Source organism: Squalius cephalus (assembly GCF_949319135.1).
Source record: "Squalius cephalus genome assembly, chromosome: 10".
NCBI classification, from domain to species: Eukaryota; Metazoa; Chordata; class Actinopteri; order Cypriniformes; family Leuciscidae; genus Squalius; species Squalius cephalus.
The window spans coordinates 8,770,738-8,783,962 of NC_137131.1; the positions used below are offsets into that span (position 1 = coordinate 8,770,738).

General features: G+C 38.0%; 1 protein-coding gene across 17 annotated transcripts in view; it reads left to right on the top strand.

Annotated features, from left to right (window-relative positions):
* The window catches only part of foxp1b (forkhead box P1b), a 196,802-nt gene that overhangs the window by 125,914 nt on the left and 57,663 nt on the right, over positions 1-13,225 (top strand). For 16 of the 17 annotated variants that reach the window (XR_013822614.1, XR_013822615.1, XM_079884500.1 and 13 more), the window contains one exon: positions 4,372-4,473. The exons of the other annotated variant lie outside the window; for it this stretch is intronic. Coding sequence is in view for 14 of the 16 variants with exons in the window: in XM_079884500.1 (XP_079740626.1) it covers positions 4,372-4,473 (102 nt within the window). In the remaining 2 variants the exon portion in view is untranslated. The remainder of the gene's footprint in view (positions 1-4,371; positions 4,474-13,225) is intronic. 17 annotated transcript variants of the gene reach the window in all.

A 13,225-nucleotide genomic window follows, 5' to 3' on the forward strand; every position in this document is an offset into this window, starting at 1 on the left:
ATTGATCATCTGGTTTGTTTGTTGACAGCCTTTCTGACGCAATTAACAACTGAAAGCAACACATTGTACTTTATGTCCTCATCTTGAAGTGTCTCAATATCACATCCTGTTGACTCAAATATACTTGTTCCAGCACTGTCTCAGTGCAAACTGTGCACACCAAGTATTTTTATGTCATAAAAGTTTCTGTGTAAACAAAGCGTGTGCAGCGTCAGTGCTCATGCAGTAATCTTTATCTTACGGTTGAGGGAGCGTCTTTCTGTTTTATGTTCCGTCTGGCATAACCACCAGACCTGAGAGTGAGAGAGTGAGTCGTACGCAGCAAAGTATTACTTTTTATAAAAGAAGTCTGACTCATTTCAACACTTTTTTATCTTTGGTCACATGGGACTTTGCAAAATGCTGAGAAAGAGCACCTGAGAGGAAACGCATAAATTAGTAATATATACACATGGTTTCTTGGCATATTTTTTTTTTTTTTTTTTTCGGATTGATTAAAAGAGATAAAACATAGAGAGAGGCATTAGATTCAAATCTTGTTTCCGCTTGTTTTCATTTGGGTTTAAAAACATTTAATAAAATAAACATGTAAGCATTTTTATAGACATTTTAATTCATTGCGACTTGTGTGTATGTGTGTATATGGATGGATGGATGGATGGATGGATGGATGGATGGATGGATGGATGGATGGATAGACAGACAGACAGACAGACAGACAGACAGACAGACAGACAGACAGACAGACAGATAGACAGACCGATAGATAGATAGATAGACAGATAGATGTTTGTGTGTATATATACACGCATAGTAACATTATAACATTATTGTAACATATAAAACACAAAATAATATACATTCAAGTATTCTGACAAATTAGTTTTTCAAACAGAACTTTTCAGAAGACTTTTTCCTAATCAAACCTACATGAGCACAAAATTTCACTTGTTTATATCCACATGTCCCTTTCTTTTGAGTTCATTCTGGATGGGTTTTCTCACATTTCTGCTAGTCACCCGAAATGAAGAGTTTCAGTCCATTCATGGTACTGGAAGACTTTAGTGTCATATTGTCATGCATATTTAATTATGCTTCTATAAATAGGGTATTTATTTTTTCTGCTGCGTGCGAGCGCCTGGCTGGTCAGTGTGGGAGGGGGAGAGCGTGGTGCTGGCGGTTTGGGTGAGAGAGTGGCTTAGGGACTGTCCCTTTCAAATAAGCCTCCGTCATATTTAACGGGCCTCAGGTCCGCATGGAAATATCGCTCATTGATTTATTTGATGAAGAAAGGTTGTTTTTTTTCTATTACTGGAATTTAAATCACAAAGAAATTGGAGGGCTGAGGAGCCGTTGGTATGTAATGCGTAAACTGTTAAGTTCAGTCTGAATAGATCAGAGACCTTGTTTAAAACTTCAGCAGCTCTTTCCTGATGTTGGGATCCTTCAGATACTCGGCACAGTATTCATGCAGCAAGGAACAGAAGGTTTGATGAACTTTCCCATATATTCTCTTTCCCATAAATTATTTAGGAATAATAATTGTAATTGTTTAGAGCATAAATCTGACAAATTCATGCTTAAAACAAGAAAGAAAAAAAACTGTTTTCTCATGGTGTACTAAAAATATAATTATAGTGTCTTTTACACTTTTTTTTTTTTGTAATGAAAATTATTTTTGCTGGATATTTCAAAAGGTCAAGGAAAATATGATTCATCTTGATATAACCCGTTTACTTCTGTGCTGTGTGTATATATATGGTAATATATGTTTTAATGTAATATAGTGTAGCGTGATGTGTTTTTGTCCATAATGATGACGGTCAGTGTCAGACGGCACTGAAGTGGCCCTTCTGTAGCCTGTTATTATATTCCTGCCTCATGATGTCATCCCACAACTCCAGTGCATGAGAAGGTCACTCACTTACACACACTCTCTCTCTCTCACACACACACACACACACAAACAGCTGGCTTCTCCAGCCCAGCGCTTCAGTCCTCATCTCCATGGCTTCTTTATTGAGCTCTTAGAGAGCAGGACCAGACAGTAACCCTTTACTCTCTAAGTCAGCCCTGAACTTTATCTCAAAACCACCCCCTTTTCCTCACTTTTTACATGAAGTGATGTAAATTTCATCTCATTCAATGCAAACCCACGTGTTTTGCACACTTTCTCGAGCCCTTTATAGCATCAGGTTGCTAATAACAAGCCACTAATATCAGATAATATAGTCTAAACTCCGCCCACCGAGAAGCCCAAGGGTTTTAGATGTTCCTGCGACTGTTTGTTGAATTGTGGGAGTTTTTGGTGTGATGAGGGTGGAAAGAATGAAGCAGTTATTTACTCAGATGGTTCTCTGGTGTAGGTGTGAGTCTGCCCCTGCTGTTCTATGGGAACACGCTGCTTGCTTTTCTTGGTATTGGTGCCCTTTTTTTTTTCTTCTTCTTTTTTTTTTTTTTTTTTTTTTTTTGCTCAATTGGAGAACTTTTATTTTTCCGAGCACTGCTGTTGCTTTTGTTTGCTCTGGATGGCATGTCTGATTATTTATGGTGGGGGGGAAGGGAGTAGTCCAGCCAGTAAACATGTGACTGCACTGTATTTTGTTTTCCACTCACAGGGCCGTGTCCTTTGACAGATATTTTGAAGGCTAATAAACTTTTTATTTGCTTTATGATCAGGGGAAGGCGGGGGTAAGCAGACGGACAGATAAATGGAGAGAGAGAGAGAGAGAGAGAGAGAGAGAGAGAGAGAGAGAGACTGCATACCACACTAACATTTCTGTTGCATATAGTATGGATAGAATATCCAGACCAACTACTACAGCTGTCAAAAATTACAGTAGGCAACAGTATACAGTGCTGGGTAGAGTAAGTTTTTTACTTAGGCTATTATTTACTCAGCACTCAGGAATTAAGAGATTTTAACACAAATTTGAATTGTTTTTGTATTATATTACATTTAAATTATATTAAATTATAATAAAAATTATTATATTTAATAATACATTTATATTTATTTTATTCATTATTTATAAATAATAAATGTATTCTAGTTAACACTCCATTCGCTAAATTATGTCGTGTGACAACATTGTAGCGTATGTTTAATGCCATAATGTGTTAATTTCCTTTTTTTAAATAAAAGTAGTATACAGTATATACTAGGGTTGTCAAACGTACTGGTACTACTAAAATAATACTACTAAACTACTAAACTAATTTTGACGTACCAAGCACCGGGTATATTCAGTACCCACTGATAGGATGCTGCTTTCAAACACTCTCGTTCCCGTATGTTTGAGCACTCTCTGAGCGTCAAAGGTTTCTGTTTAGACTGTGTTTTTACAAGCGTTGAGCATTGTAGCCAATCACAATCATATCTGTTGAGCGTGTGAAGTTACGTAGTGGCCTATCAACTGTGCTGCTCAATAAGTAGTCAGAATCCACTTGATACCACTGAAAACATTCAAGGTTTTGTTTTGCTCAACACGAGCTGCATGCTCACCAATCCTTTCGTTATAACCAACTGTAAACACAATGTATTGTAGAATTAGAACAGCTTGTTTTAACGAGAGATTTCGCGAGAGTGCAGAATTCAGTGAGCTTGCGCTTTATACATTGACAGCCTTAGTTATTATAAAGGGAGGATCTTCTCTTGCTTTTGGTTTATTACCAATTCACAATTTGAATACAAGTTTAGTTTTTCATGCTGCTAAGTACACTGCAAAGTTTCTGGATTGACAACCGTATTTAAATACGCGATTGAATGGGAAACTGCGATGATTGACAGTGATAACCAATGGATGAGACAAAACAGGACAACATTTTCTTAAAAGTTCTTAATTCAACAGTTTTGTACCAAAATTGGTACCGAGAACCATGAAATTTCACTGGTATTGGTACCGACTACTGAAATTTCGGTACTGTGACAACCCTAGTATATACAGTAGTGTAGAGTATGCTAATATTTTATTCTGAACATAGTCATATTAAACAACAGCTTGTGTCCTCTCTGTTCCCTGCAGCTGTAATCTATTCACTGAAAATGTTTTGTTAACTGTTTTGATTACCATTTTTGATAAAAGTTTCCTATCAACTTATTTTCACCTACTTGTTTTGGGGACTAATCGTTGCACATGTGACCAAATGAAGCTGTACATTTGTTTGAAAACAGAAGAGATGGAAAAACAGTATCTTGTCCAGCTGTAAGAACATGGCATCATTTGGATTACATCTTTGACGTCAAATAGCAGTAGGGCTGTTCTCAAGGGAGTGTCAGTCCCCAAACACAACACTATCCAAACTGTTGTTCATGAACGTTTGTTTTCTCACACCGATTTTTTTTTTTCTCTGTATTTTTTCCTCACTCAGGCCTTACAAGTTGCACGGCAGATCCTTCTCCAACAGCAACAGCAACAGCAAAGCAGCGCCCTCAAGTCCCCTAAAAATAATGACAAGCAGCCTGCACCACAGGTATGTGTGCATGTGTGAAGCTCCGATGTTGCTCAAATGTTGCTTTTTGATTGCTCAGGAGACTTAATGGAGTTCTCAGAATGTTTTAGTAGAAGTGTCAACTGTCTCTCCTCAAATACGTTATGAGAAATACAACAGAAACAAATGAGAAAATTGCTGAAACACAATATCGACCTGTAAAATGTATGTGGATATAGGTCAGATGATTAGATTTTGGCAGAATTAGGTGGGAAATGTTGTGGTTCATATTATTATCTTTGGTGTCTTAGATAATCTGAGCAATGTTTGAGACCGTGCGCTTTTCATGATCTTCTATTTCAAGTGTGATGAATGAAACGGAGGCAATATCAGCCACAATTTAAGCTGTTTTTTGACCCATTATTCATTTAAAGATTTTAATACAAAGTTGGATTAATATATGTTTTATTATAATAAATATATGAAATTTTAATTGTTATTCATAAATAATGCATTTATAAACAGCTGGTTAATTTTTTTTTTACATATTTTCTGATGTGTGTGTTTATGTGAGTGATCAGGCATTATTTGTTTACATATACAGTTGGTGGTACAACATGTACCTGTCAAAGCTTGACAAACAGGAAATTAAGGCAGACAGGGCTGAAGAGTTGGAAGCACATTAGCGTAGTGTTCTTTCATCATTCACAGTAATCTAACATATCACGCACAATGAAATCCTGTCAGTTTTAGCACATTATGAGCACATGGATATCTAACGTGTGTGCAAGTGTGAAGAGCAAACAACATTAGCTTATTTAATAGAGGTACAGTAAGTATGGCATTCTATCTCTGTCTCTTTCTCTCTGATTTCACACTTAATTCTGTCATCAGCAGTTAAAGGGGGCGCCCGGGAGCATCCCTGTCTCTCGTCTCAGCCTCCGGGCTTTCTATTTGCCTATCCTTTGTGATGCAAAGCAAATCCGGCCCTTTTCATTTCCCCATCCGCGCCCCTTTAAAAGAGAGCAGCTAGCCGTGTCTGATGCAATATTTACGTTTATTTGAGATCATTCTCGCTCAGATCCTTATCTTTGTTTGAGCAAGGTGGATGTTGTTTGTTTCATGCTGGAATCGCAGGAGACCAAGGGGCATATTTGTTAATTAACGCACATCCCTGCTTTGAGTGAGTCTGTTTGTGTGTGCAATCACTATATAGGCAGGATTTTGCGTGGTACTTGGTAATGAAACGGACAAATTATGCATTTTCTAAGCAATTTGACTGAGGAAAAGGAGGAAAAACATCTTAGACTTGCGTTGAAGGAGTGACTTGAACATCAAAGGGGCTTGGAGTTTGGCTCTTTTCACCCAAAACACAACATAGCAACGTGCTAAAAAATACTCTAGCTACCACATAGCAACACCCTAGAATCATGACGCAAGTTTTCTGCAGGCATGCACCACTCACATTTTCTTCATCAAAACTAGTTTTTACTGAGGTGTTGTGGTAGGGCTGCACGATAAATTGAAATAAATCCAACATTGCGATATGCCCTAGTGCTATTATCAAATTGCAAAGGCTGTGATTAAATGTAATGAATAAATGCGCTGCGTGTTTCAGAGTGAAGCGCGGAAACTGTTCTTTTACACGCGAGCAGCTCATGATCCGGTGTTTTCAGTGTCTCAGAGCGGATCACAGGAAACAGGGAACTCATCTCTGGATCTTCTCTGAGTTTGGCTTGCTTATAATATGTGTTTGGGAACATGCAACATGTGCCAACCATCTTCTCAAACTTGTAATGAGAAGCTCTTATAAACTGGCTGTTGTCAACAAAAGAGAAGCTGTGATTTTCTGACAATTTAAAAGCTTAATGATTTAACATTTGAAAGTGATGAAATTAAGGCAACCATACATTTTAGCATTGTAATTTTACAGTTGCACTGTGAAATAAAACTAGTAGTAGTTGTATATTTTCCTTAAATGCTCTTTTTTTCTTCTTTTTTATATTCTACAGTGAAATATTACAATAGTTATATTTCTTAGTATAGTCATTACGAATATAGTGCAATCACAATTTTGATCAGAAAAAAAGCAATACAATTTTAACCCCCAAAATCATGCAGCCTCGCTTTGTGGCATATCACTATCATGCCATGTATTCTAAAAACACTTGTGTAGATATCACTGGAAATAAGCCACATGGGAAGAAATACGGTATCTGTGACCTTTAGGTTCTGTGTGAATTTGCCGGTATTGAGATAAAGTCGAGAGGATCAAGCTAAACCGTTTCACTCATCAGGCTGAGGGGTCAACGGCCGGCAGATTCCACTATCCGGACTGTTAGTAAGTAGAGGAGGAGCAGACCAGCCTCAGCACACAAAGACAGAATTAAAATTCTAATTTATTTATGTATACAGAGAGCATGGCCAACCTGTCACTCACACCAGTGAAAAAGAAAGCATGTGTGTTTTTGTCTTTCTCCCTCATGCTCTCTTCTCTCTTTCTATGACTGTGTTCCAAGTGGAATCCTAGTGTACTGCATAATAAATACTGTATACTGCTTGCTATTTGTTTTTAAGTTTGCAAATCAAACATTTCAAACATGTAGCCTACAGTATGCTATGTTGTATGTCTCTTGTTGGTGCAGTACTCCTTAATGTGAGGTCTTTGGCTGCGTCCAAAAGCTGAAAAACCCTGCCTTTGGAGGATGTATTCCAAGGTAGGAACGCCCAAATTCAATGTTTGCTTCACTTCCTGTCTCCTGTGATCCCTTCATCTAATCGTTTTTTGAAGGCAGCATAGATATATCCTTCACTCCCTACAAAGTCATTGCCTATAAAGCAGCAAGGCAACAAGTCAGCTGCCTAAGTTTTCAGACGCAGCCTTTAAATCAAGTGGTGAAGTTGAGCACAGTGCATTATGGGATAGTTCCCAGTGTGTGGTGTGCTTTGTTGTACTTTTTGGCACATTCGTTCTTTGCATATAGAAAATATTCTGACAGTGCATAGTATGCATATTATATACTGCAGAAATAGTATGGTAGTATGCCATTCTGGACAGAGCCTGCATCTTTTTCTCTCCTTCGTTCCGTCCAATAACTCTTTAGCTCATTATATTATCTGTGCACCCAATAGCTCTTGCTGTCTTGTGTGATCTATCTATCATTAGATGCTGATCTATATTAGGTGTTATTGCTGTATTGAGGCGCCAGAAGCCAGTGTCAATTTGCTTTCCTTACTCTAGAGCATTTTATTTGATTTGTGACCGTTTTCTCACCAATTCAGCATTTCAATCACCCTCCACCTAAGACTTTGAAGATTTAAGTGTTTGCACATTATTTATTTTGGTCAGCAGTGAGAAATGTAATTGTAGCACACTAATTGTTAATTGTTGGGCTTATAGGGATCACAGGGTATGGCAGTAAACTCATGGGAACCTTTGCTAATCGATGGGCGTCTCTAACGTACAGTAAGTAGTGCATTGGATGCTGGACAATTAACAGACAATAACTCTTATATTTCTTCATTAGTCATACTAGGAGATTTTTAAAAAATAAATTTAATGGGGGGGGGGGGTCTTTATTAATATGACACACAACATAGAACACCATAAACATCTGGTGTAGTGACAGACCGGAGCAAAGGCTAAACACACTCGGCTGGTCAAAAAAAACGTGAGTAAATCACTGACAAAATGACACGCATAATTAAGAGTCCATGCCACTTTACCACTTTACACCTACAGCAGAGAAGAGAGAGTCAACAAGAGAAAGAGAGAGAGAGGAAGATCGAGAGAGTGCAACTCCCTCCTTGCTAATTACGGTTATCACTGAAATGGTAGGGCTTGAGTCATTAGTTCCATGTGCATTTAATTAGAGGCAGTCTGAAATTGGATTTAACTTATTACTTTTTCATGGATCGCTTTCTTGTCATCACTTCAAATTGGATTGCAGCCCCAGGTAACTAATTATGCCCGCCACAGGATCAGGAGTGGAGAAATAGGTAATTAGGAACAACACTTGCGGACCTTCCTTGATAGTCCACCCTTTCCATGAAATGAGGGAAAATAAAAAAAGACCAAAAAAAGAGAGAGGATTATTTGCGGCAATGCTGTGAAAGCAGGTGTGGTTGACTGTCCGTTGCCACAAGGGATGATGGGTAGGGAGCTGCCACCTATGGAGGATTACAGCTGGGTTGACTGTGTTATTTTGACATGATTTTCACCCGCCAGCATAATGCTTGTACTAGACACATTGTGGTTTAGTTGATCATTGCACAGTGTAAATGTCATGCCTATTCTCATGCACTCGTGAACTTTTGCCGGTAAAGGCCGCTTGAGCGTAAACTTTTGCCGTTCACGCTTGACTTGGCAAGAATATATAGCAAAACAAACGTGGTGTCAATAGGCAGCCTGAAAAGAGAGGTTGTTTGTTTCCTTGGAAAGTGTTGGCGCTTGTTGAGATCAGCTGGTCTGTTCGCTTATTTTTGGTGTAAACATGTGCAAATCATCTGGAGTTTGTTGCTGTACCAAAAACTCAATGATGGAGAAGCTTCAGCAAATGTGCTTGTTGCGAAGTGTGCTATTAGTTATCTAAGCTGTCAGACTTTTGGTCAGGTTGACACTAAAATGCATGAAAAATCTCAGACTTTCAGTGAAGAAGGGACTTTTCTAGGGAACCGGCTGTTATCGAGATTTAGACCAGTAAGCAACAATTCAGATCACAATTATAAAGTCAATGCGAAACCACTCAGAACACGCTAGCAGTCTCATAGACACAGCCATTCAGAACATCTTAGCAGCTGTATAGCAACACCCTGGCAACCACCCAACATAATACTGCAACATAGTAAATGGTTTAAATCTAATTGTAAAAAATGATAACCTGACCTGACGTGTGTGTGTGTGTGTGTGTGTGTGTGGACATGTTTTTCTACACCGGTGGGGACTTAAACCTGAATGCACACAGACTCATGGGGACTCGTGTCACCGTGGGGACCTAAATTGAGGTCCCCATGGGTACAAAAGCTTATAAATCATACAGAATTAGTTTTTTTGAAAATGTAAAAATGCAGAATGTCTCCTGTGATGGGTAGGTTTAGGGATAGGGGCAGTGTAAGGGGATAGAATATACAGTTTGTACAGTATAAAAACCATTACGTCTATGGAGAGTCCTCACAAAGATAGTGCACCAGACATGTGTGTGTGTGTGTGTGTGTGTGTGTGTATGGACGGACGGATGGATAGATACGCCAATATGTAAGATAAATAATAAAACAAATTTACAAAAAATGTGTCATTTGAAATATTTGCATTTATTTAATTATTTTTCGTTTCACTAACCTTTAGCAATTTAATGTTGGACCCTGATCACAGGATTCCGCTCCTACACTAAGACACCAGCAGCTGAATAGTTTTGGAGCATTTTATAACATTCATTGTTCATTAAATGTCCTCTGTTGTGAACTAGACTCGCTTGTTCTCTCGGGCCTCAATGGTCAAAAATGTCAGTTTTTTTCAGTGTTTTGATGATGTCACAGGAAGTAATCAGTAGAGCTGTTTTGCACAATCTTTCTCCTTCTGTTTCTCTTTGCCTTTCTTTCATGATCATATGCAGTCGTTGGGAGGGCAAGTGGAGGTCAAGCGATAATGTCCTCTCACTTTAACAAATGATGAAGGGACTGCACCACCCCCCCCCACACCCCCCCCCCCCCCCACACACACACACACATACACGCACAGACAGACTGCAATTCCTTGTCTTCATAGAGTGCTACATGACACAGTGCAGAAGTCAGGCCTTGGCTCTCCTTCACTAATACCCTCTTTCTTCTCTGCAGTTTTTTCCCCTCCAGTCTTTTTTTGAATTACCGGGTTTGTATTTTTTTGGTGTTTTTTTTTTTTTTTTTTTTTTTTTTTGGTGGAGACCCATGGCATTGTCCTGACACATGTATACCACAGTGTAACAATCTGTAACTCATTAGCGGTGTGGTGTGCTGGGGCTCGCTGGAGCTCGGCCAGAGCTTCCAGCCTCTCTTACAGACAAACCCAGCACAGCCACGAGAAGCCAGACGCGGGCTGTGAAGTCTGTCAACCCCTGCGCTGATCTGGACATGACAATGAGGCTGTTTGCAATCCAACAACTCTGATAATGTCAGTGTGGATGGGAGTTTAAATGTTTGGGATCGGTAAGAATAAAATAAAATAAAAAGTCTCTTATGCTCAGCAAGGCTGCATTTTTTTAATCAAAAATATAGTTAAAAAAAACGGAGGGGAAAACGGTAATATCGTGAAATATTAATAGAATTTTAAATAATTGTCTTCTATTTTTATATACTTTAAAATGTAATTTATTCCTCATTTTCAGCATCGGTCACATGATCCCAAATCATTCTAATATGCTGATTTGGTCCTCAAGAAAAATCTCTGATTATCAGTGTTGAAAATTATGGAAGCTTGTTTCTGCCACGTAATAAAACGATTTAAGAGATAAAAAGTTTTTGAGGAAAAAAAAGTCAGAATTGCGAGATAAAAAGTCACAATTACCTTTTTTATTCTGTGGCAGAAACAAGCTTTCATAGAAAATGGTTGTGCAGCTTAATATTTTTGTGAAAACCTTGCTACTTTTTTCAGGATTCTTTGTTGAATTAAGCTTTTATTTGAAACAGAAATCATTTCTAACATTATAAATGCCCTTACTATCACTTTTTATCAATAAAAAACATCATAATAAAGCAGCATCCACATAGACACCCAAGTATTTATAAGATGACTGATGATCAATCTGAATGTTATGTACAGCCACTGGTGTTATATATATGCTGGAAGTCCAAAAATAATTTCCTTTGTTGTCTTTTCATTTATAATAAGTGAGTTCCTTTCACACCACTCAACCCATCTGTCTGTACAACATGATGAATACTATAATCATCTTCAATACCTAATAAAGACAACAGCACAGAACAGCTAAGATATTCTCCAGAAAGTCACATTTTGTGTCTCATAGAAAAAAGAAAGTCAAATGGTTTTGGCAGCATGAGGATTAGTAAATGATGACACAATCGTCTTTTCTTTAAAGTCATAATCGTTTTGCCGTTTTTTTTTTTTTGTTTTTTTTCGCTCTGAAGGACCTCAGAAGGAACCGTCTGCGTATTTCTCATTCCTCCATCTGTGGCTGTAGCCACGTATCATTCCTGTTCTCTTCAGCCGTTTGTTTTTTCTAGTCATATTGTAGGAATGCATTATGTGTAATGTGTAGATGAGAAACAGGTTTGGATGATGCTGTCACGATGAGGTCATCACGCTTTTTTCCAGACCGTCTGGCTCAGCCAGTGAGTAACGTCCAAGCATCAGATTGCTGTCGCATCAACTCCGAGCGCCAACCCTTAAAGCAACAGTGCCATTTCAGAGACCTTTTCACTTCAGTCATGTTTCTTTTCTCCCCCCGAGCAGCCCACCAGCCCCTTCTTCTTGTCTCCTCCCCTTCTCCCCTCATCCCTCAAATCTTTCCATCTTTTCGTCCGTTTTCCGCCACGGTATGCAGATGTGTGGTCCGTGTTGCTATGACTGATTCATTCGTCCTGCGGGGAGTTTATGGATAGATGTGATTAGGTCGTATTTGAGACTCCAAAACACTAACAGCAATATAAGAAGCTTGGTGAAGTCTCTTGTGTGAAGCCACATCTGACGGCCTGTGGGTTCACTGGAGAACTGACGGTTGTCAGTGGTTAGCATGAGAGGCTTGGGACAGAGGAATATGGGCTATTGTGATCAGCGCGTGTATGTTTAACTGCTTTTAGTAGTTGAGCTCTTTCTCACTCGCTCTCTTTTTCTTCTTTTTTTCTAACGTATTAATATTGTCATTGAGAGTAGACAAAACGCATATGGTGTGGGTTTATATTTATTACAGATGTTAAAATACCTTGCTGTGGCCTTGTGCTGCTTTGTTTGGAAAGGTCGACTGAGTTTAGTAAAGCAAAGATGTTCACTAGATGTTCGCTTGCATTTGGCTGACACTCCTTTAGCATGGCAGTACATTTTTTCTTTGATCTCAGAGGATGAATATATTAAAATGATTTTATTTGTGATATACCATTTAAGATTAAAATATTACTACATTTATTATTACATTTAGTTTAATATATTATGTGTAATTAGTATTTATTTAAATTATCTACATTTTTCCAATATTTTATTAGTTAACTACCGTTAAAATAATTTTTTATTTTAAGGTGATGTAGTAACATTGTACTTACTCAAATAAGTACTGAGTAACATTAATTAACTACATGTACTTTCTATAGAGTTACAGTTAGGATTAGGATTTGGTTTAGGCTTAGTTACTTGAAATTATGCATAATTTACTGTTATTATTATAGTAAGTACATGTAGTAACGTGTAACTACCTTAAAATAGTGTTACCGGAAATACTTTTATTCAGCAGTTACAAAAAAAATCTATTTCAAATAAATGCTGTTTTGAACTGTTCTTTTTCTGTTCATTAAAGAATCCCGAAAAAATGTGTATTAAGAAATAAGTTATTAAGCAGCCTGACTGTTTTGAACATTGATGATAATAATAGGAAATGTTTTGGTGCACCAAATCAGCATATTAGAATGATCACAGGAATAAATTACATTTTAACATATTTTATTTTATATGGCCTCCTTTTGCAGCCAAACATCATCAATTAATCTTGGGAATGACAGATACATGTGTTTCACTCCACGCCAGAGGGATTTTGAGCCATTCCTCTTCTAGAACAGTGGCCAGGTCACTATGTGATGCTGGTGGAGGAAA